Source organism: Falco naumanni, chromosome 2, assembly GCF_017639655.2.
Source record: "Falco naumanni isolate bFalNau1 chromosome 2, bFalNau1.pat, whole genome shotgun sequence".
Lineage (NCBI taxonomy): Eukaryota > Metazoa > Chordata > Aves > Falconiformes > Falconidae > Falco > Falco naumanni.
In genome coordinates, this window is record NC_054055.1 from 54845051 (window position 1) to 54867774 (window position 22724).

The 22724-nt window shown below is 39.9% G+C and overlaps 1 protein-coding gene across 1 annotated transcript in view; it reads left to right on the plus strand.

The window, feature by feature from the left end:
* The window catches only part of GPC5 (glypican 5), a 704510-nt gene that overhangs the window by 111642 nt on the left and 570144 nt on the right, over positions 1-22724 (plus strand). Inside the window, exons 4-5 of the mRNA XM_040584385.1 lie at positions 16385-16518; positions 20619-20744. Coding sequence (XP_040440319.1) covers positions 16385-16518; positions 20619-20744 — 260 coding nt within the window. The remainder of the gene's footprint in view (positions 1-16384; positions 16519-20618; positions 20745-22724) is intronic.

Sequence of the window (22724 nt, forward strand, 5' to 3'; positions counted from 1 at the left end):
ACTGTGGCTGGTTTCCTAGAGAGGTGGTCGATGCCCCAAGCCTGTCAGTGTTTAAGAGGCTTTGAGACAGTGCCCTTAATAACATCCTTTAATTGTTGTTTGGCCCTAAAGTGGCCAGGTAGTAGGACTAGATGATCGCTGTAGGTCTCTTCCAACTGAAATAGTCTCTTCTATTCTTTTCTATTCTGAATGCTTTTATGAAATGGCATAGGCTGAAAATCAAAACCCCGGTTAAAAAGAAAGAAAAGCTATCCACATAAGAATTAATTACATGAAAACATAGTTTCACAGCCTAATTTACTGTATGTACTAAAGTGAAACTGCCAATTGTTATAAAATAACCTAATCACTTATTATTTTACCATTTAAGGAGATTACACAGCACTGTATAATTTATGACTGCTTTGGCTTGTTGTCCATATTGTTTATATTTAAACTGCACAGTAAATTTCTCTATTGCAGACATTCTAGTTATACTTTATCTGATTGGCAGGAGGTAAGTTTAGACAAATATCTAGCTGGCTTTTCCAGATAGCTGACTGCATTTGTCTGCGATTCATCTGCTGCTGTGTAGAAAACTTTTTCCAGCATTTGTACAATTCAGAGACATACAGGTGGCATCATTCTGAGGGAGCTCTCCAGTGCTGCATCAAAAACAAGGCAGCTTGAGGGCACGGACAACTTACCCTATTTGGATCTAAGACTTCCCTCTCTTTCATGCTTCTGTACATACATGCTCCTGCTCCTTTGTCGTGATTGCTATGATTACCTTGGAGTATCAATCACTCTCCCTTCATGAGAGAGCCCTGTTTAACACAAGGCACCAGGTGCACTTGACGTGGGCAGGAAAGAGAAGTACTGTCGGTGCTGCAAGCAGAGTTGTGTGCCTTAGGATGGCCCCAGTATGGACAGCCCACCTGGCTCCACTAGCTCCTCTCAAACTTTGGTCCTACTGCAACCAGCAGACAGGAAAGCAGCAGGGAGACATGATAATTAACAGTGGCCTTTTGGCATCAAACAGCCAAGCCACTCTATGTATATGTAAGTATATATGTATACTTGTGTAGTGTGTATGGTGGGTTACTGGCTTGCAGTTTCTCACTGGGAAAGAACAGGAAGATTATCTCTGAAATAAGATGCAGAAGAGTGGGGAGAAAGGGTGAATGAATAAGGGCGAGGGAAGTGTATTTGGGTCCTGGGTAAGATGTGCAGGTCCTCCACACTGTTATCGACCCTCTACCTTTTATGGGCTTTGGTTACAACAGCACCACAGGAGCCAGAGCACTGCCAGGTTTCACTGTCAACAACACCGCATAGCTTATAAAAAGTGCAGTGTACATTGCAGGTGGGGTAAGTTGTAGCTGGTTTTAAGCACCTCATTGATATCAGCCAGGGAGAATCCATCACTGGCAAGTCTCTGTAACTGCAGGGGAGAGCAGGAAGGCTGGGCAGTTGGTAATGGGGTCAGCAGAGTACCCAGCACCAGGATCCCTCTGCCAGGCCAGAGCACACAGCTTCCACAGGGAGATGATGTACACACTGCTGGTTTTCAGAGAAGACCCCTCATCCAGCTACAGACTGCAGTCTCCACTGGCAGAGACCACATGTGATCTGAAAGTTATAGTAGCTCAGATGTGCTGCATCTTCTTCTTTAGCTATTCCTCTCATTTTTGAGATTATATGTGATACAAACTACTTCACTCGGCTTTTGACTCGTCTCTCTACCTGTACTGTTTCCTTTAAAAGCAGACACCTTCTGGTTGTTTTCATGCCTTGTTTCCATGGCAAAGTGTGTCACGCTTTTTTTTATCATCCACCATACCAGGTCTTCAGTAGCATTGTGCTGCTGCCACCAATGCTCTGCTACAGGATCTATTAGGACTGCAAGGGACAAATTGTTGAGCCTGTCCCTGTTCACCCTTTCTTGCTCCTTCTGCCTGGACTGTTTTCACCTTCTTCCTTGTCCTGGTTTCATCTGGGATGGAGTTGATGTTCTTCTTAGCAGCTGGTGTAGTGCTGTGTTTTGGATTTGGTAGCACACTGATCTTTTCAGTTATTTCTAGATAATGTTTATACTAGGTCAAGGACGTCTCACTTTCTTGGGCCCTGCCAGTGAGAGGGCTGGAGGGGCACGGGGAATTGGGAGGAGACACAGCCAGGACAAGTGACCCAAACTAGCCAAAGGGATATTCCATACCATATGACATCATGCTGGGTATATAAATTGGGGGAAGAAGGAAGATGAGGGTATCTGGCATTATAATGTCTGTCTTCCCGAGTAATCATTACACATACTGGAGCCCTGCTGTCCTGGGGGTGGCTGAACACCTGCCTGCCCATGGGAAGTGGGGAATGAATTCCTTGTTTTGCTTTGCCTGTGTGCACAGCTTTTGCTTTACTTCTTAAATTTTCTTATCTCAACTCTTGAGTTTTACATTCCTTTCTGATTCTCCTCCCCATTCTTCTGGATGAGGGGGGAGTGAGTGAGTGGCTGTGTGGTACTTAGTTGCCAGCTGGGGTTAAACCATGACATTCCTCTAGGCATAATGCTTTCTTTTCTTGCTGGAAACAAGTGTACAGAATGCTGTAACCACTGAAGATGTCATTGACACTTCCCAGACCATTTTTCAGGGCACTGCCAGGCTGATGCAGCCAGTGTCATTGTGTTTTCAGGATGCCAAAAGCCTTCATTTTTATGGTGATGAGGGCGCAAAGTCATAATTTCATTTTTCAATAGGTAAAGAGGGTGAAAAATCTCAGCTGGAGGGAATAGGTAGAGTCTTCTATGGGCAGACTTTCTTCAAAATATGACATGAGAGGACCTGCGGATAGATGACACTATCCTGCTGATAGTAGTCAAGATAAGTGTGCTGCCTGTCAACCTTTTCTTGCTTCAGATGTTGATTTGGAAGGAACACACATCATGGGGGAATTATAACCACCCTGGTATCTGCTAGAACGGACAACACAGTAGTGAACAAGCAATCTAGCAGGTTTCTGGAGTGCGTTTGCAACAACTTCCTGGCATAGTTACCGATAAGGAAGGGTGCTCTGCTGGACTTGACACTTAGAAACAAGGAAAAATGTGTAAGGGATGTGAAAGCTGGGAGCAGCCTTGAGATGTTAAGAGTTCGATATCCTAAGCAGTGCAAAAAGGAGGACCACAGCCCTAGATTTCAAGATACCATATTTCAACCTCTTCAGAGATCTGCTTGGAAGAATCCCATGGGGTATGACCACGGCGAGTAGAGGGATCCAGGAGAGCTGGTTGATATTCAAGGATCACTTCCTCCAAGCTTAAGAAAGCTCTGTCCTCATGAGTAAGACATCAAGCAAAGACATCAGGAATCCTGCATGGTATAAGCAAAGAGCTCTTGACTGAACTTACAAAAAGAATGTTTAAGAGGTAGAAGCAGGAGCAGATGACCCAAGAGGAGTATGGTGTTAGTGTCCAATACTGAAGGGTTAGTGTTAGAAAAGCCAAGGCCAGTCTGGAGTTGCATCTAGCAAGTAATGGGAAAGGCAGTAAAAAAGAACTCTACGAGTATGTAAAGAGTGGAAGTAAGACAAGGGAAAATGTTTGCCTGCTGCTGAATGGGGCAGGGGATCTGGTGACCCAGGACACAGAAAAGGTTGAGGTATCCATTTCCTTCTTCACCTCGGTCTTTACTAGTAAGACTGGCCTTCAGAAATTCAGGGACCTGGAGACCAGGGGTAAGGGGTAAGGGTAAGATCAATGAAGACTTACCCTCAGTGAAGAAGAACAAGGTTAGGGCAGTAACGTTAGAACACTTAAACTAGACACACACAATTTTATGGGGCCTACCAAGCAGCACCCACAAGTGCTGAGGCAGCTGGCTGAAGTTATTATGAGGTCACTCTCAATTATCTTTGAATGGTCTTGGCAACTAGGAGAGGTTCCTGAAGACTGGGAGATAGCAAATGTCACCCCTATCTTTAAAAAGAATAAGAAGGAGGATCTAGGAAACTACAGGTCAATCAGCCTCACCTCAATCCTTGAAAATGTGATGGAGCAACTAATCCTGGAAACCATTCCAAACACATGGACAAGAAGGTGATTGGGAGTAATCAGCATGGATATACAAAGGGGGAAACCATGCTTAACCATCTGGATGTCCTTGATATGACAGCCAACTTGCTAGGATATGGATGTGATGGATAGTGTTTACCTCGGCTTTACTAAAGCCTTTGATATTGTCTCCTACAACATCCTTATATTTAAGCTGACAAAGTGCACAGTGAGGAGGACTGAAAACTGGATGAGTGGCTGGGCCCAGAGGATTGTGACTAGTGGCACAAAGTACAGTTGGACGGAAGTCTCTAGTGTTGTACTCAGGGGTTGATACTGGGGCAAATACTGTTTGATATTTTCATTAATGGCCTGGGTGATGGGACAGAGTGCACTCCCAGGAAGTTTGGAGACAATAGAAAACTGGGAGGAGTAGCTGATACACCAAATGGTTGTGCCATACAGAGGGACCTTGGCAAGCTGAAGAACTGACCTGAGCAGATCTCATGAAGTTCAACAAACAGAAATGAAAAATCCTGAACCTGAGGAGGAATAAACCCATGCACCAGTACATGCTGGGGGCTGACCAGAAAGCAACTTTGGAAGAAGGGTCTTAAGGATCCTGGTGGACACCAAGTTGAACATGAGAAATGCACCTCCACAGCAAAGGAGGCCAACAGCCTCCTGGGTGGCATTAGACAAAGTGTTATGAGCAGCCTGAGGGAGGTGATCCTTTCCTTCTCCTTGACACTGGTGAGGCCACACTTGGAATACTGTGTCCAGTTCTGGGCTCCCCAGTACAAGAAAGATATGGGCTGACTGAAGTGAGTTCATCCACGAAGATGATTATGGAACTGAAGCATCTTTCATGTGAGGAAAGGCTGAGATAGCTGCCACTGTTCAGCTTGGAGAGAAGAGGCTCAGGGGGAATCTCATCAATCAACATGTATAAACACCTCATATGAGCCAATGAAGGATCCAGGCTCTTTTCAGTGGTGCTTGCTGACAGGACAAGAGGCAATGGGCAGAAATAATAAAAGAATGGCATTCCATGGAGCAGGTTGCCCAGAGAGGTTGTGAAGTTTCCATCCTTGGAAATATTCAAAACCCAACTAGACATGAATCTGGACAACCAACTGCAGCTGACCCTGCTTGAATAGGGATGTTAGACTACATGTCCTCAAGAAGTCCTTCCCAACTTAAACAATTCTTTGATTCTTTTGAAATTACTTGCAAGGTGGGTGCATCAGGGCAGTATTCTTACGGAGGAACCAACCATCTTTGAATTGGTAGCTGTGGTGGGATAGACCCATAAATGGGCGTTGTGGACAAGGCAGGAACCTATCAGGTTCATGGTATTCTTCTTCTAGTGCAGGATGTGGGCACTGGCTTCATCTTAAGGCTGATGAGCATTGCCATGCAAGGTATTCACTACCATGATGTTAAATCCAAGTCTGCACAAGTTAGTACGCATTGTCTATTTCACAGATCTTTGGTCAAAGCAAAAGTGAGTGAATTGCTCCTTACACAATCTGGAAGCCTGGATGAAATTCCTCAGGATACCCAAGTTAACAACATGCCATATAGTTATTCATACTTTTAAAAAAAAAAAATTAAAAAATTAAATACATAATTTTCAGCAAAGCGGACTTTGGAATAAAATGTGAGGTTCTGCCTGAAGCTTTTGACATTATGTCTCTGCCAAAGTTACTTTGCTGGATTTAAATTACTTGATAAATTGATGAATTTAAATTACTTCACAAGATCGATACAAACTGATTTGTGGAAACTGCTGAACAGTAATTGGATTTAAAGTCCTCATCTTATACATGTCTGTATTCTAGTATCGTTGTGTCCTAAAGGAAGGTTTGATATCAAACCTAACACACGGTTGAACACCATCACCTTCCATTTCTCTTCCTGCATGGATATGCATCCAGCTGTAGCTGTGAAAAACTGTAGTGCTTATATAATAAAGAACAACATATTTTTATACATGTCTTTTTTTTTTTTTTTAATGTAGCATGAAGTAACTGTACTGCAGTCATGACTTCCATCTAATTCAGATTCCTCTAGTGTTATATTTCACTTCCCCATTGTTTTGAAGTGGAAAAGCTCCTTGCTGGTGTCAAAAGGTTTTCTTCTGAGGCTAATCCGGGCTTCGTTTGTCAGAAAAGTGGATGGAGAACTTTGAAAACAAAGCAAAAATAAAACAAATGTTTATGGCTTGTTTCTAACTAATGAGAAGTTGTTTTCATTAAATAGTAGGCTTTCTTCCTACCTGAACATACTTAGTGGTTTGACCATCTTTTCTGATTTGATCTGTCCTTGCTATGTATTCCAGTAGCTTGGACCTACTGAGGTCTGAAGTATTACCCTTATTTCTGCAGTCTTGCCCCTGTTCCACACACTATATACTACCCCTGTAAATGCCCATGTAGTTTTACAGATTTTGTAACTAAAATAGGTGTCTTCCAAATAACAACAATATATATGCTACAACATTTAACATAAAAATAGTGGCAATCCCATCCTGGAGCATCTCTTCTATGTTGGAATCCCTGTTGTAAACTCTGTGCTGCAGAATTCTGCTCAGAATTGGTGTCCTTTTCCAGTGCAGTTGGTCCACTTGCTTCTAATGTGTAGAGAAAGAGGTTTGAATCATGCATAGAGTATTGGCAGAGGCAGTAATATGTCCATAGTTATTCCCGCATTTTGGAGAAATGTGTGCTAGTGTATGATCTGCTGCTTTCATTTATCTGGGCATTACTTCTCAAATTAGAAAGAAAAAATAAAAATTATACATGTTGCTGGGCGCACACTTGCTAATACTTTTTTAGTGTCTTTATTTTAAGGTTTGTGATACACTGGCAAATTTGTGGCAAATACTGAAGCACTCGTTTCTGTCAAGAATTTCTTAAATATAATAGCAGAACAAGAAGCCATGAAACCATGTCTGTCTAAATAAAGTTAATTGCTACATTACTTAGCTTCTCAGCATTTGAGTATGTGGTGGCACAGCTTTTGGTGCCTGTTTCAGGATACATCATTCCCAATTCCTCTTCTTCTGGCCAATTATCCTTTACTTTATGAAAATGAAAGGGGACGCATTTCTTACCTGTGCTAAGAAGAGCTTCAAATCCAGTGTCAAGTTCATGTCTCACTGTTTTCTGAAAAGTGCTTTTCTCAATTCATTTGCCAAATTGCCCAGGTTCCTCCCCTGCAGCTCCTGCAGTGGAGTTACTTGTATGGGGTGCAGGTGCCCGGCGCTGGTGGGGGCTGCATGGCCGGGGCTGCCCCAGGCCGGGCACGGCCAGCTCCAACCCACCCACCTCAGGGCCAAGGCGGCGGAGGCTTGGGGAGAGCATGTGTAAGAAAGTGGAAAAATGATACGTGGCAGTGAGGAGTGAGGGGGGAAAGTAAGAGAGACAGCCCTGCAGACACCAGGACTGGGGAAGGAGGAGGGGGAGGAGTGCTGCAGGTGCTCAGGGCAGATGCCCACCCTGCAGCCTGTGGAGAAGACCGTGGTAAAGCAGGTTGTGCCCCTGCAGCCCATGCAGTAGAACATGGTGGAGCAGACCTCCACCCTGCAGCCCATGGAGAACCCCATGCTGGAGAAGGGGAAACTGTGAAGATGGAGTGGCAGAGAGAAAGTGTTATGGACTGACCACAGCCCCCATTCCTGCAGCACTTGGAGGGGCTGAGGAGAGGCAGGGAGGCTGGGAGGGAAAGAGTGAAGCTGAGCCAGGGATGTTGGAGGGGGCTAGAGAGAAGGTGGTTTTAGTTTTATCTTTGTTTCTCACCACGGTACTCTGTTTTTAACTAGCAGTAAATTAAATTAATCTTCCCCAGGCTGAAGTTGTTTTGTCCGTGACAGTAACTGGTGACTTATCTCCTTGTCTTCATCTTGACACATGATCTTTTTAATCTTATTTTCTCCCCCTGTCCCGTTGAAGACGGAGAGTGAGGGAGCAGCTAGGTGGGGGTCTGGCAGCCAGCCAGTCATAGAATCATGGCATCATTTAGGTTGGAAAGTACTTTAAAATCATCAAGTCCAACTGTTAGCACAGGACTGTCGAGGTCACTGCTAAACCATGTTGCTAAGCACCACATCTATGTGTTTTTTAAAACACTTCCAGGGATGGTGGTGCCACCATGTCCCTGGACAGCCTATTCCAATGCTTGACCACCCTTTCAGTGAAGAAACTTTCCCTAATGTCCAATCTAAACCTCTGCTGGCGTAACTTGAGGCCATTTCCTCTTGTTCTGTCACTTGTTATCTGGGAGAAGAGACCTACCCCCAAAGGTCAACCCATCACACTTGTCAACACACACACAGAGCTTTGGCAAGCAACGATGAGTGCAGGTTTGCATAAGGTATGTTCAGTATAGACTGCCAAGTAGATAATGTAGGAACATATCATAGCATGCATTATGCATTCCTGTTTAATGTATTTAGAGCAAATCCACTTCACAAATTGAAATTACCTGAATCTTTCAGTTTGCTGCGCTTCCTTCTGAAGATTGAGATCCCTTTTGTCAGGAAAGCATAGGATCTTTAATACACCTCCCTTTTTTTCTGTCTTAATAGAAGATTAGGCAAAATTTGGGCAAAGTACACAGATCCAAAATGGCCGCCTTCTTTCCATTGACTGCATAGGGACCCTGAGACCTGTGGAGTAAGCAGTCAAGGCTGCCATCGTGTTCTGGTTTTAGGTGATGTGCCGGATGTCTAACTGCTTTGGCACCATGGCAGGCTTGTCTGAATGTGTCCGCTGGGGACCTGAACTGAAGGTAAGGAAGATGCTCAAAGAGGCTGAACATGCTGCAGTCTGGTTCTCTGTATTTGAAGAAAGAGAAGAAAGGAGGCTTTTCACTCCTTTCCCAATGTAAAGTAAGAGGCACAAACAAATGCAAAGGACGAAGTCACCTCAGAATCCTTTCTGCATGCTATGTGTTTTTTCTGTGCTCTTCCTTTTCATTGTGAAACAGAGTAACAGTTCACTACTGAGCTCAGTAGACTTATGGTGTCTCCGTTGGCCCTTAAAGCACTAACAATCCTTTGTACTGGAAGAGAAAAGCTTTGTGATTTTAAAGCAAATGAGTTTTTCCAACTGAAATGATATGAACATGTATGATTAGGTGGCAGTCTTGTACATACAGAAGATCTTCAAGGAAAACTCATTTGTCCAGGTTCAAATAAGAGGATGAGGAGACACTGAAACACTTAATGTAGAGATACAGGAAGCAAAACCACCATCTCATAAGGTGTAGTTTGGAATGGGGGAGAAACACATATGTTGTCTGAAATGCGGACTAACTACATAGTGGTTTTTTTCCCTCATCTCCTCCCCAGCCCCACCCCCCCACCCCCCGATTGTTTTTGATTCTTTATTATCATGGAAAAGTGACCCTCTAGTTACTTAAAGAGTTGTTGACAGTGTCTTATGCTAAATGAAATAATATATTATCACTGTTACTGTAAGTGTGCATGATTCCATTGACTTACATACTTTTGTTGCAGATATTACATTCAAAACTGCTCTCCTTTTCACAATTTTGGAACATAAATTGCAGCTTGCCACAAAGTGTAAATACATCATGCAGATATGCTGATGCAGCCAACTTGATTTGCTTCCAGAAACGCTTTATGTATTGTAAGTTGTAATATGCTTTTTTTTTTTTTAAGTGAATGACATGCCTGATAAAGGTTATAGAGCCCCATTTCTTCTTTCATTGATAGTCACATTCCTACTGCATTTCTTTTGGTTTACACAGGTGACCCTGGGTAGACTTAGATTTAATGAACAATTCTGCCTGTATCAGACAAGAAGGCATAATACTAGCCCTCTATGTCAGACCTGTACTTGCAGGGCACACAGAAGTAAGGAGCAATAAAGTATATTTTAACCACTAAAGAGCACAGATAAATCAGTCTAACTACACACAGGCAGATGATCTTTGGAAAGGGCTACTGCCAGTTTTATATAATTGCATTTCAGAGAAGAATCACAGAGTGTTTTCACTGAACATAAATGAAACACCTTGGCATCCACTGAAGCAGACTTGGATCGGGAGAGCTGGCAGCCTCTCACAAGAAGCAGTTTTTGTTGAACTGCCTTTGAAGAGTTTGAACTGGCAGTGCTGTATTCTGGCTGCAGGGTAACTTGGCTGAGAACATTAGGATTTCCCCTGACATTAAGACATTAAACAAAAAAAAAATAATTTCCTTTCCTCCCACCCCCATTCAGAAGGATAAACTATTTTTACTGGCAGACTTGCTGAGTGTTAGTCCCTCATGAAAGGAGCAGCAGAATTAAAACCATTTAAGGTTTTAGTAATTAAAGAGCAGAAGACACAAATTAAAAGTATATTAAGTAACTAATATTTAAGGAGCTATTAGATTTTATTTTACAATCAGAAGATGCAAAATTATGAAGGATATCAGAGATAATTAAAAACTGACAAGATATGAGGACAGTCTCAAGAACTTGGGCTGGAGCATTGGTTTTGGTAGATGGAGTGGTAGGAGGAGGATACGAATCGCACTCACGTGAAAGTTGTGGATGGTGGCTCCCAGAATCCAACAGCTTGGACAGCAGTCTTTTGCAAAACTGTATAAAAAAATAATCACTGATTAAAAAAATCTAGTTTGCAAACTCTTCACATTTTTGTGTCTTCCTTGTTCCTCCATCTTGACTGTAGATTTCCCCCAAAAGGTCTACATTGATGCCATTGATACCACACTAAGTGCCAGAGTGAAATAATTAGTTCAGTATCTCAAAGTTGTGCTTTTGTTTATGTATCACAGGAAACGTTTTTCCTTTTTTTATTGCAACACGTAATCCTCTGTTTTTTCTGGTGAGGCTCCCACCGGTGGGTCTGCATTTTGTATATCTTGCAGTTTGCATTTGTCTTTGCTCAGTACCATCTGGTTCTGTGTGGGGCAAACTACTACATTTAACAAGGTTGCTTTGAATTGGGTTGGTTATTTCTTGAGCTTGAAACAACTTCCAACTCTATATCACTTGAAGAATTATAAATGCACGTTTTCATGTTTCACCTGAGCTTTTAATTACAATTTTGAGTAAAATTGCTTTGAAATTATCATCATTTGGCAAGTCCATTTAAGGTTTGTCTTGCAGGTGATTATAAATTGAGTGTTTAATAATTTGTGCAAGCATTATTCTAAGTATCAGCTTTACTCTGTAATTCTCTAGGCTGTCATTCACAGTGTTTGCCCCTTTCAGCTTGTCTTGGACTTCTCCTGCAAGTTCCGTAAAATTATTAAACCCATGTGTGAAACTTAGCAGTTGCCCCTGTAACTCCTGAGCTTGCATAGAGTTCTGGGTGCCTAAAATGTATTGCCAAGAGGCTGCAGTGGAGAAAGAGACAAGTAGTCACAGAGAAAGAACACAAAATTTACAAAGAAAACAAAGGAATTAATACAGAATTTCTGCATGATTTTCCTGAGTTGTAAACACTGGTAGTACTCCACGGCTCTTTCCTAAAACAGTCTCATTAACATCTTTTTTTCCTGTTCTGAAGGGAAAACGGCCTGTTGTACCAAATGCTTGCTCTTCTTGTTTTCAAGAACTTTTAATTTTGTCTCAGTAATGAATACTTCAGTCTTCCATGCACATGTGCATGCTCTCACATGTCAAAATACATTTTTCTTTGCAACAGAAGCCTGATCCTAAACAAACAGCCGTTTCAAGCAGCAAACGGTGACAGCCTGCACGAGTGCTTGGAAATACTGAGATACCGGTGCCCCCTCTTGCGGTGTCACTAGATGAAGACAGAGGAGGGAAACCCGTGCTGAGTGGGCGGTATATTGCCTCCTGCAGCAGGAGCTCGGCTGGAGAGTGTTCCAAATTAAAAGGAGCAGCTAATCTTACTTTGAGAAATCTTTGTTTTCACCTGCTTAGATGATCAGAAGGTGCCAAGCCCCTGTGTTGGCTGGTGACAGGGAAGCTGTCTGCTCCTGTGCTGCTTGCAGAATGAGGTGCAAGAAAGAGCATGCTGTATGGGTCTTCTTTTTCTCTCCTGTTTGACACACAGCCAACTATCTGAAAGTATTGCACATCCACTTGCAAGGATTAAATCTGAAATTCATAAACATTTAATGCATTGTTTTTCTGGATGAATATTTTGGGTAGTTTGATTAGTAATCTATTGCTGGAAGTGCTTGTGACTCATCAAGAATCTGTTTCTCAAGAAAGTATTCACTTGTGTGTTCCTAGAAAATAAAACTCAGCCACAGGTTTTTTTTTAACAAATGTCCATCCCTGCCATCAGCTATCCATTTGCTCCTGAGTGTTTGAGGAGACTTAACTGTAAGGGATGATGACAAGATTGTGATCTGATAGCTAGAACTGAAAGCCACAAGACTAATGACTAACTAAAACATGCATTAAATAAAAGGAGTTTTAAATGCCTGCATGGTCTATGGCCACACTGATGGCTTACGGGGTCTGAGAGACTGTGTCAGTCTAGTGAATACTTGACACATACCCCATTTACAGGAAATCCTATATATGTATGTATCAAAAACTTACACTGCTTGGTGAATGTAACAAAAGAAGCATGAAACAGTTAAACATAAAAGATGGGCAATTTTCAGACTCCTGGTTCTGGTACCCAGCTAGAGCCGAGTCTGAGCCCAAGAGGTTTTATATCTGGAGAAGTATTTTCTTCCCTGTTACAATGCACAGCAGTAAGAACTAGTGAAACAGACTACAGGCTGCAAAACTGGAAGATGCTCATCTTTTCTGTGTATTTCACAACAGCCTGTGACCTGAAGTGCAGCAGAGAGTCTCTCAGGATTCCTGAGGCTTATTTCTGGCACAGTGGCAGCGTTTAAAGATTATGGTATAGCTAATCACTGAGACTTGGCATATCTAGTTTGAAACACACCACAGGACTGTGCATTCAGTTTGCTTCAGTCATTTGGCATAAAATCACTTCAGCAGAAATGCAGAGGTCAGAAGGAACCGTTTCGATGATGGCAAAAAAACCCACAAACAACAAACCAAACCTAAGAATGTGACTGATTTCTTTTTAGCGTGTCAACTTAAGAGGACAGTGTCCCACCATTATCAATATGATGCTCACATAATTTTCAAGTCCTGTGTAAATGCAAAGGTTTATGATGCTCTGGTTTTCCAAACTGTAAGTAACCGTAAGTAGATGTTATATGGAATTGCACCAAGCAAAATCAAACTGCCATAAAGTTCATGTGTGGCACTAATTGGAATTTAACTGCATGGTTATTACAAGAGCTTTTAATTAACCCAGTCATCATACTGTGGCATACAAATTGTGCATAATAACAGCATGCTGAGTATAATGAGAATAGATTTGTCTGAATTGTGAAAATCGGGAGTTTTATCATTTTTTGAGGTTTCTTACGCCTTTAAATAGTATGCAATATTGAAGAACACTTGACCAAAAAAAAGAAACCCCAACCCCTCAAAACCCCTACAAAACAACAGACTCCCCCCTAGTAAGTTGCTGAAGCTTGTCTGTTTTAAAATATTACAGCAGTCTTCAATTCTTCCTGAAACTCAGTGAGGTGTGTAATTCTCTCCTGAGCAATATTTTTGGTCATTTTTCAATCTCACTTTTCCCAGGGTATTTGTGCTCCCCTTTGAGAATAATTTTATGCACTCTTTGAGGATTTTGTGTTTGAAGCCAAGAAAAACGCTCAGTTTGTGGAAACATTCAGTGGGAATACCCTTTCAGTGAAACTGGAAGGTAGTAAGAGTACATTCCCATCAGATATTGCTGCAAAATGGTCATTTGTTAGATCATTAGTGTAATGAGAGCATTCCCCTTCTCTCAAAGTTTTGATTCTAGTCTGTGCCTCTCAAGACTGGTGGTAATAGCACTGAACAAATTTTTACTTGGAAGGTAAATTTTGCAGCCCCAAGACTAAAAATTTAGAAACAATGTAGCTTATGGTTTGTAGTCTATCAGAAAACATGGGAAATACAACTAAGTGGTGTTACATTTATACCATCTACTTATTCCTGGAGACATAAGGAATGCATTAAAAAAAAAAAAAAAAGCAGCAGACTTTATTATGGGAAGTATATTTATCTATTTTTTAGACTATCATTAGCCGTGTACTGGGAAATGAGATACTGACATTTTGGTTCTAAATTATTTGGGTCAGAGACAGAACAGGCACCTGAAGGCAAGGTCAGACTATATGACCTTTTTCATGTGCACAGGTTTACTGAAGAAGCCAGGTGACAGGGAAGACTGGGCCAGTGAGGGAGACAAAAGTTCATTTGCCATGCAAGTACTGTTAACGGTTTAAACATGACACAAAAGTGATGGCCACTAGTGAGCAGTTAGAAGATGACAGTGGGTTCAGCTGTGTAAGTGATACAGGTGTGATGTACCAAACACAAAAAAGAAGAACCAACACCACACAAAGCCAGTTGGTCAGTTAGTGGTCCCAGGGGTTTAAATATCAGAGTTATGAGAAAGGTAACAGGTGATAATGTCATCATTTTACATGCTGGAGTAGCTAATCCTTCAGAAACTGTGTCTGAAGAAGTAAGTGACTTTGCTAAAGACTGCTGAGCTAACTGTCAGCTGTGAGAGCTGCTGCTGTCATAAACAGAGCTGAGTTCTCAGCAGTATGATTACTGACGTGCACTTTGTGGGAACGGCAGAGGTGTACATGGTGCTGTACGCACTTCTGGATAAAAAAAGTCAGTTCTTAAACACACATTTCAGATAATGACTGGATTTTTACGGTATTAATATATGTAAAGTTTACCCAAGATTAAATTTTTAAGGAAGATTTTGTATCTGAAACTAAGGTTTATTTTTAAAAATACCAGTGAATGCAAATTTCCCACTATAGCGCAATGCATTTCTTGAGTCATTCACTCAAAAAGCATAAACAGGCAGAAAGGTCATTACACAGTATTTTGAAGCAAATGTATAATACATATAAAACAACTATCATCCATATTCCAAGCCACTATGACTGTAAAAATTATTTATTTTCTTTATTTGTTCATTTAAGTCAGAGTAAAATACAACAAAATTTTATTGTAAATTCAGGAAATAGAGGTAGCTGTGGATTCTCCTGCCTTCCTAGTGGGGTTGAATAAATATGTTTTTTCCACTTTACTGTAACTGGTGCCAATTTTTTTCCTTTTTTCCCCTGACACGAAGGAATGGTACTCATCCACTTAGGGTCTGTATTAGCCAGTGAATCACCACAATCTTTCTGCTCCCCTCACAGGCTCCCTGCCACCCTGCAGTCATTCTCTGGAATGCCTGGACAGCTAAGGTGCCTCTTTCGGATATGCAAAGTGCCTAAGACCTACAACAGTCTACATGCCTAACCCATGCCTGTCATGAGACAGAGCCTCCTTCCCTCTCTTAGAGCCAACAGTGATCTCCTGTCCCTTTTTCTTTTAAAAACGTTGACAAGTTTTCATAAATCACATACAGTGTAAGTTTCTCAGTAGTGCATGCATGCTAGCTTACACAAAACATGTGCTGTTCAATCTGCTTAATATCTTGTCTGATGTGATCCCCAGCATAAAGTATCTCTTATTTAAGAAATATGTATTGCCCTAATTATTTTTATTCAATGACTAGGAACAATAATGAGCTACAAACATGAATTGATATACTCTATCATACAAAATAATCAGTATCACATTTTTCGAAGAAGAAAATAGGTGTTCATGTGAATTTGTATCTATTGACATCTAGTTCAGAAAGCCAGACATATAAAATCCGTTGATATTTTTAACATCTATGGTCTGAATCATTAAACTTACATCTTGGATCATTAAATGTACATCTTGCAACATTGTAATGCAAGTTTCCACCATGCTGACTGTTCACTGTATGCTCTGGGTAACTGTGCTGAACATGCCATAATAATTCATCAACCCTGAAAGAAATCACAAAATTCAATGCATATTAAAAATGTGATTGGGGTATATTACAGAAAAGATGGAAATATGCTGCTGTTCACAACACATCATGTTCTCTGAGGTTGCTGTTACTATCTGCATGACAATACACTTCCCTTAGAGGAAGAAAAAAAGCCACAATCAATAAAATACATGTGGTGTCTTGCTTATACACCTGGTATTCCTTCAAAAGGAGTGATTTTGTTGGGTTTTTTTCCTACTGTAACTGTGTTTACTGCATTTGTTATGGATATAGTGTTAAGAAGTACGATGATAAATTTCTTATATTAATGTCCATGGAACTTTCTCTCTTATTAAAATGGACTTAAAGTGAATTGAGAGAGACATAATATTTTTTTGTTTACATCTGTTCTTTTCTTCTTGTGGCTTTTTTTCCTTTTAGGTGAGCAAAGTATGTGGTCCTCCTGTAAGGAAGCCTATACAGTCTCCAGGTTGCTCCTTTGATCAGAACAAAGATAATCAAATATTGAAGATGTTCTCAAGAGACAGTGAAGAGACCCTCACCAACAGAAGAAAGTAAGACATTAGTTTTACAGCCAGAAAGACATACTGAAGTAAGCCAATAATTTTACAACAGAATAGATTATATTCAATGCAGTGGCATGCGTTACTAGAGAATGAATTACTAAACACAGACTGCAAAGAATGAAGCATTTCAGCGATACAGTCTGTTACATTTTGGAAAGAGTAATTTCATGATTAGATTTTGTTTTCTGAAATAACGGATCTATGAGCAGAGTCATTTGGTGTGGTTTAAAGTATTTAAAAGAGTGGGTAACACCGATAGATTCTGAACGTTAGCTCTATCTTCATGTGTGAATTTTCAAATTACATTTAACTTGCACATCAGCAGACATTATTAGATCTGTCAAAAAGTGATTGTGACTTTTGTCAGAAGACTTATTTGTACAAATTGATCAGACAAAAGAAAAAGAATGTTCAACCATACCTCTGTACTGTAAAAAGTGAGAAAAGTAAAAATTTGGTGCTAAATACTGAAATCCTCGTTTAAGCAAGTCCAGCTGATTTTTTTTTCCTCTGGCTCTTTTGCCAGTATATAGTGAATTGAGGTGATTGCAAAGACATTGGAGATTTCATTTATACCTGGCTCAGCATTACAGGGTAAAATTTGCCTAACTGCGTATGAGCTAGGTGTTAAAACTGCAAGTGTAGTGGATAGGACTGAATTCAGCTGCCCACAGAGCTACAATCATCCAGTGCCACTTGAGGATACCCTCTGGTATCCCAGCTGATGTTCCGCTGCCAAGAACAATGCAGGTGTCCTGTAAGTTGTGTCATATATTCCAGCCTTCTGCAGATATCCCGGATAGCGGAGGGCATCTTAAAGGCCAGTCTATCTTTAGACAAATGAATCAAGTATTTAATGACTGTAAGGAGTAATAGCACTGTAAGGAATAGGGATAGTCTCGTTGCGTTGAGACAAAAGGCCCTATTACGCAAGTGAAGTTAAAATCAGAAATTTCATTTCTAACACAGTGTACTAAAGCACAGGTTTTCTTTGTCCCTTCTTCCTTTCATTTCACTGTGCAGTGCAGAAGGAAACTGACGTGAGAGGATTGCAGGGAATAATTTCTCACTCCTTATGTCTGGAGAAGAAAAAGTGCCTCTGAGGTTCAAAGGCAGACCATTCTTGTTAGTGAAGGTCCTTCATGTTCCAAATAGTGGAGGAAAAAAAACCCAGACAAACACAGGATTTAGAGAACATTGTGGGAATGGAAAGAGAGGCAAAACAGAAGTTTGCTGTAGCTAGCACAGAAGTCCATCAGGGAATACCCATTATATAGGAATATTTTCTCTTTTATGTAGCTAAGCAAGTTCTTGATGTTCTGATTGCTAGCACTCTGCAGACGTGAAACTGTACTCTAAAATCTGGGGCTGTTCCATGTTTCAAAATAAATGGTGTCTGGACTGACCTCAGGGAGATTACCCAAGAGACCTTAAGGGGCATGAGAGGCAGTGGGCAGCACAAAGCAATGTTGTTTTCCCATGATTTCTGCCTGCCTGAGATGCTGGAAGCGCTTGCTTTATGGCATGCAACAGGCGCTTGCTACACTCAAAAGGCAGAGGAGAGGGGAGAAGGTTTGAGATCCACTGACACAGATTTCAGTTTAACAACTTCATAGTTCACATCATCTTCATTTGCTGCCTCCGGGATCACCTCCTTCCTTATTAGTCACAATCACTTTGTATTTCATGTTATATTCCCGTGGCAACTGTAACAATTCCTCACATGGAAGAGTGACTTCAGCAAATGCTTCCAGCCTGCTTTTAGGAAGCGCTGTTTTCTGAGTCTAATGCCACTTTATTTACCTCCCGTGGACTTCTGGCAGCAGACTGCTCTCAGCATGTTTCACAGGCTTTAGCAGAAAAGAACAGGTTTCTCCCAAACAGCATAGACTTGGTTGGTGTCAGTTATCTGAGGGAAAACAAATGAACACAAATATTCCATTAAATGTGTGACTCCCACGAGTTCCTTGATTTTCTAATATTTTTCAAATGCATGTCCAGGCTAAAGTTTACATTTTGAAGTACATACGTGGTGAATTGTCTCTGCTTGAACTTTTCCTAAATTATTATTACCATCAGACCTAAGCTAGTATTTTCTAGTACTGCATGGTACAAGAGGAAAAAGAAATTTCTCTGTGCTTTTGACAACAAAAATTGTCAGATAAATTTAAAAAAATTCTAAACAGAACCGTCCATAGTAACATACAAACTTGAAAGTATATAATGTTTTTTCCTCCAGAATTTAACATTGCAGACAGCTTTTAGCACAGAGAATAAAACTGTAAAAAAATGAACAGATAAGAATTTCCAAATAAACAGATAAGAAGTATCTGCAGTTTCCACTGACTGTAATTGCACATTTGTGCTCAGCTGCCTATAATTACATGCTATCTGGTCTAGAAGATGATGATGTGAAAATTGACATTCATACCATCTGCCCTTCTAACTATGGTCAGACATAAACAGGGGCTGAAATCAGCTATTACTTCTGTATTAACTTCAGCTTTGCCTCAGGATGTATTTACTCATAAACTGAATGACCTTTCTGTTAGATTGCAGTTTGTCACAAGATATTATGGCAGCTATATTTATTTTAATTTCTGTGTTATACATGAACTGATTGTGCAGAAGAGGAAATTCCAACTGTTTGCTGTGAGAGGACTCTCTGAACACTAGTTTTCATCCAGAATGTAAGCCCAAAGCATAGACAAAATCAAAATCAATCCCACTCAATGGGAAATGGAGGAAAATAGCAAACATACTGTGCAGTTTTGGGAATGGAGAAATACAAGATATGACTATTCATATATGGGAGAGTGTGAATGAATCATATTTACATATTTAAAATATATTGCACGTAGGCAATTATATGATGTATACTCAAAATTCACCTGACCTGAGACTTTCAGTACTGCAGTTTTAGACTTGCACTTTTACCAAATTTAGAAGGCATAGTAAATCTCAGTCACTGTGGTTTGTGTAAAATATTTGCCCTACAGTTACAAGACAGAACATGTGGCTTTTAAAATGACAGACTGTGTATAATCACTCATGTTTTATCTGTTTTAATTTGGAGTAAACAATACTTAACAATTTGATTCCTTATGCCTACATTAACTAGATACAGGGAAATGTATAGAATATTTCTGCCATTTTTTCACAACTCCATACACCGTACAAGAGGATAACATAAAGTGAAGCTTGCTGGCTTACAGAACAATGAATACAGCATCTACTGGTGCCTGCTTTGTGCCTGTGGGTCATAGATAACTCAAGAATAGTGTGATGTTCTAAACCAGAATTAATAAATATTTAAATTTTCACAGCAGGAATGGGTCTCCCAGAGGGAGATTTTTTAATACATAAGCAAAGAATTTATAAACATAAGTATCACAATCCAGTTAAAAACATACTAACCAGAAAGTCATTAATTTGTTTTAAGTACAAAAGCTTATCATTAGCTCTGGGCATCTTGACATATATAATATAGCAATACATAATTTATAACCTACCAGCACAGCACATGATAAAACTGATGTCACTTCTCAGAGAGTTATTTAAATATCCACTAAATATTTAACACCTACATGTTAAACCCATCTTACCTAAATCTTGAGCTGCTCCATAACTAACAGATACTCTCTGTAGTTTTTACAACACTGTGTAGGGGACTAGTTGATCGCACTTTTGAAAAACAGATGACTTATTCATATGTACTTACTTTTTTATTTGCTATGCATTTTGGGGGGACATTTTTCAGTATATTTGTGTAAGTGTAGCACTGCAAACTGTATCACAACCAGGCAAGAAAATTTCTGGTTTGGAGGAAAGTAATTTGTGTTGCATAGCATGAATAAAGTATTATTTTGTTTCTCCTTTGACCAATGAGAGTATCAACTTTGCAAACTACTGAAGAAAATCGAAGTTATCTAACAGGAAATTGACAAATTGATTTAAATAATCATTTGAACCAATGAAGAGTAATAGAATAAGCACATTCTTTATCTTCATGTAGAAACATACAACAGCAGTACTGCTTAATGTTATGGATTGACACTGTCAATTATTTCCCGTGTTCCCCTGTGCAGAGAATTTATCAGCCACCTCCGGCTCTACAGAGCCTTTTACGGTGGCCTGGCTGATCAGCTGTGCGGCAATGAGTTGGCAGCTGCTGATGGACTCCCGTGTTGGAATGGAGAAGATGTTGTAAGAAGGTACCTTTCTGACTTGCTATTGTCTTTTGTTTTCTGTGTTTCTCTAAAAGTAGCTTCCAATTCTAGTCAAGTACATTGTTTCCCTAGGTATGTGTCAAGGTTAGTTCGAAAAACAAATCAGCATGGGATTCCTTCTCTCAGGCTTGACCTGTGAACAGTGAAAAATATCTCCCTGCATCTCTGTTTTGAGGAGAAAAAAAAAAATCTACTGTTCTTCGTTTCATTCAGACATTTTTATTTCAAATTTATGGCAACTAAACATATACTGAAGAAGCTGGATTGGCATTTACAAAATACAGTTGGAGAAAAAGAATATGGGTTTTTGTTTGAGCTTGATAGTTATAAAATGCTCCTTTTTATACAGATTGTGTGATAACAGACTAAGCCATTTGCTTAAAACTTCCTCTGGCTCTGAAGAATGAAGTGATCTCTTAATATATATGGTTTCTCAGGAGAGAGTTAGAAGTTAAAACACGAAGATAAAACATTTTAAAGGTGAAACACATATACTGTTTTATGTATGCAGTGGCTTGGGAGACATCATTCAGCAGCAATGGCAAATAAGAGATAATAATAAACTGATATGCTTCTGGATGTATATCTCTGGAATCAATATATTTCACAGCTTACAAAACAGTAGCATTTGTGGATGTCAGAAGGATTTCCAGAGACCTGATCTCTGTGTTTTTGCTTTACTGCTGTCATCACCAAAACAAGTATTTCTCTGAACAGGAAGTCCTTGTGATGACAGAGACCAAAATATTAAAAGCTTCATAGCAATTTTTTTTTACAAAGGTTGTGCTGTTAGTACAGCATTTATTAGTAGTTAGTATCAAAGGTCATATCAAAGAGGGTGGCTAAAGGCTGTCAGGTGAGTTAATAAAGTGGGAGATGGCTGGTACCAAGTAGAAAGAACAGTGAAGCTTGCACCTTTAGGAATCCCTAAAAAAGTGAAGCGGGAGCTGTAATTTATTGATTAACAATACCTAAGGAAACCTAATGGACACCCTTTCAGCAAACAACTACAGGCTTACTTTTGTTTATCTTCTTGCATAGTCCAGTGCTCTGACAGCACAAAGTCCCAGTCAGTGCTTGACTCCCTTGATAGTCTCATTGGGAACATTTGTTCTAAGGTTTCAACAATCTTCTCAAAATGCCTTGTTCCTTCTTTAGATATCTATTGTTGAGATTTAATCTCAACTTCACCTCTGGCTTTTGTTTTGCTGCCTTTCCCCAAATCTGTTATACAATTCCTAGCAAATGTTTCAGTAACAATTTGAAGTTAAGCATCTTGTAATTACAGATTACCTAAGAATAGGGTTCTTGTATCATTACTTTTGGCTGCTTATAATCTTACTATTAATATATCTTTTCAAACCTATATTATTGTATTATACAACACTATAATATTTTAGTCATTACTATATTATATTATTGTACTATGTTTATACTGAACAAGTTTATTTTTACTGAGGTCGTCATACAGAAATGAAACGTTCTACTAAATTCTAGACCGTTGTGTTTTTAAAAGTAATTTAATTTGACAAAAGATATTTAATGAGTGCAATTTATTTATTTGTGGATAAACCTAAAGGTATAATTGGTGACAAAAGCACTGTATCTTAAAAGTAAGACCACTTTGGTATCAGTTTAACTTAAAAATTCCCTTATTAAAATATTTTGGTTTCACATGTATATTAATATATATATGTATGCATATTTTTGGTCAGTAAATTTTAGTGTTAACTTCCTGAAATAGCTGACATGCAGATAATATTTAGAAGTACAGGGTGCTGATTAAAACCAAAAGAGCAGGATACTCTGAGTTGCTTTAGGTTACCAACTGGAGCTGAGACCTGCAGATTAGTTCCTAGATCTCAATACATCTGCTTGTACACTAAATATATGATGGTACATCTTCTCCTGCTTCAGTAATTATATGAAGGTACTCACATCTGCCCTCTTGCTGCCTTTCATTTT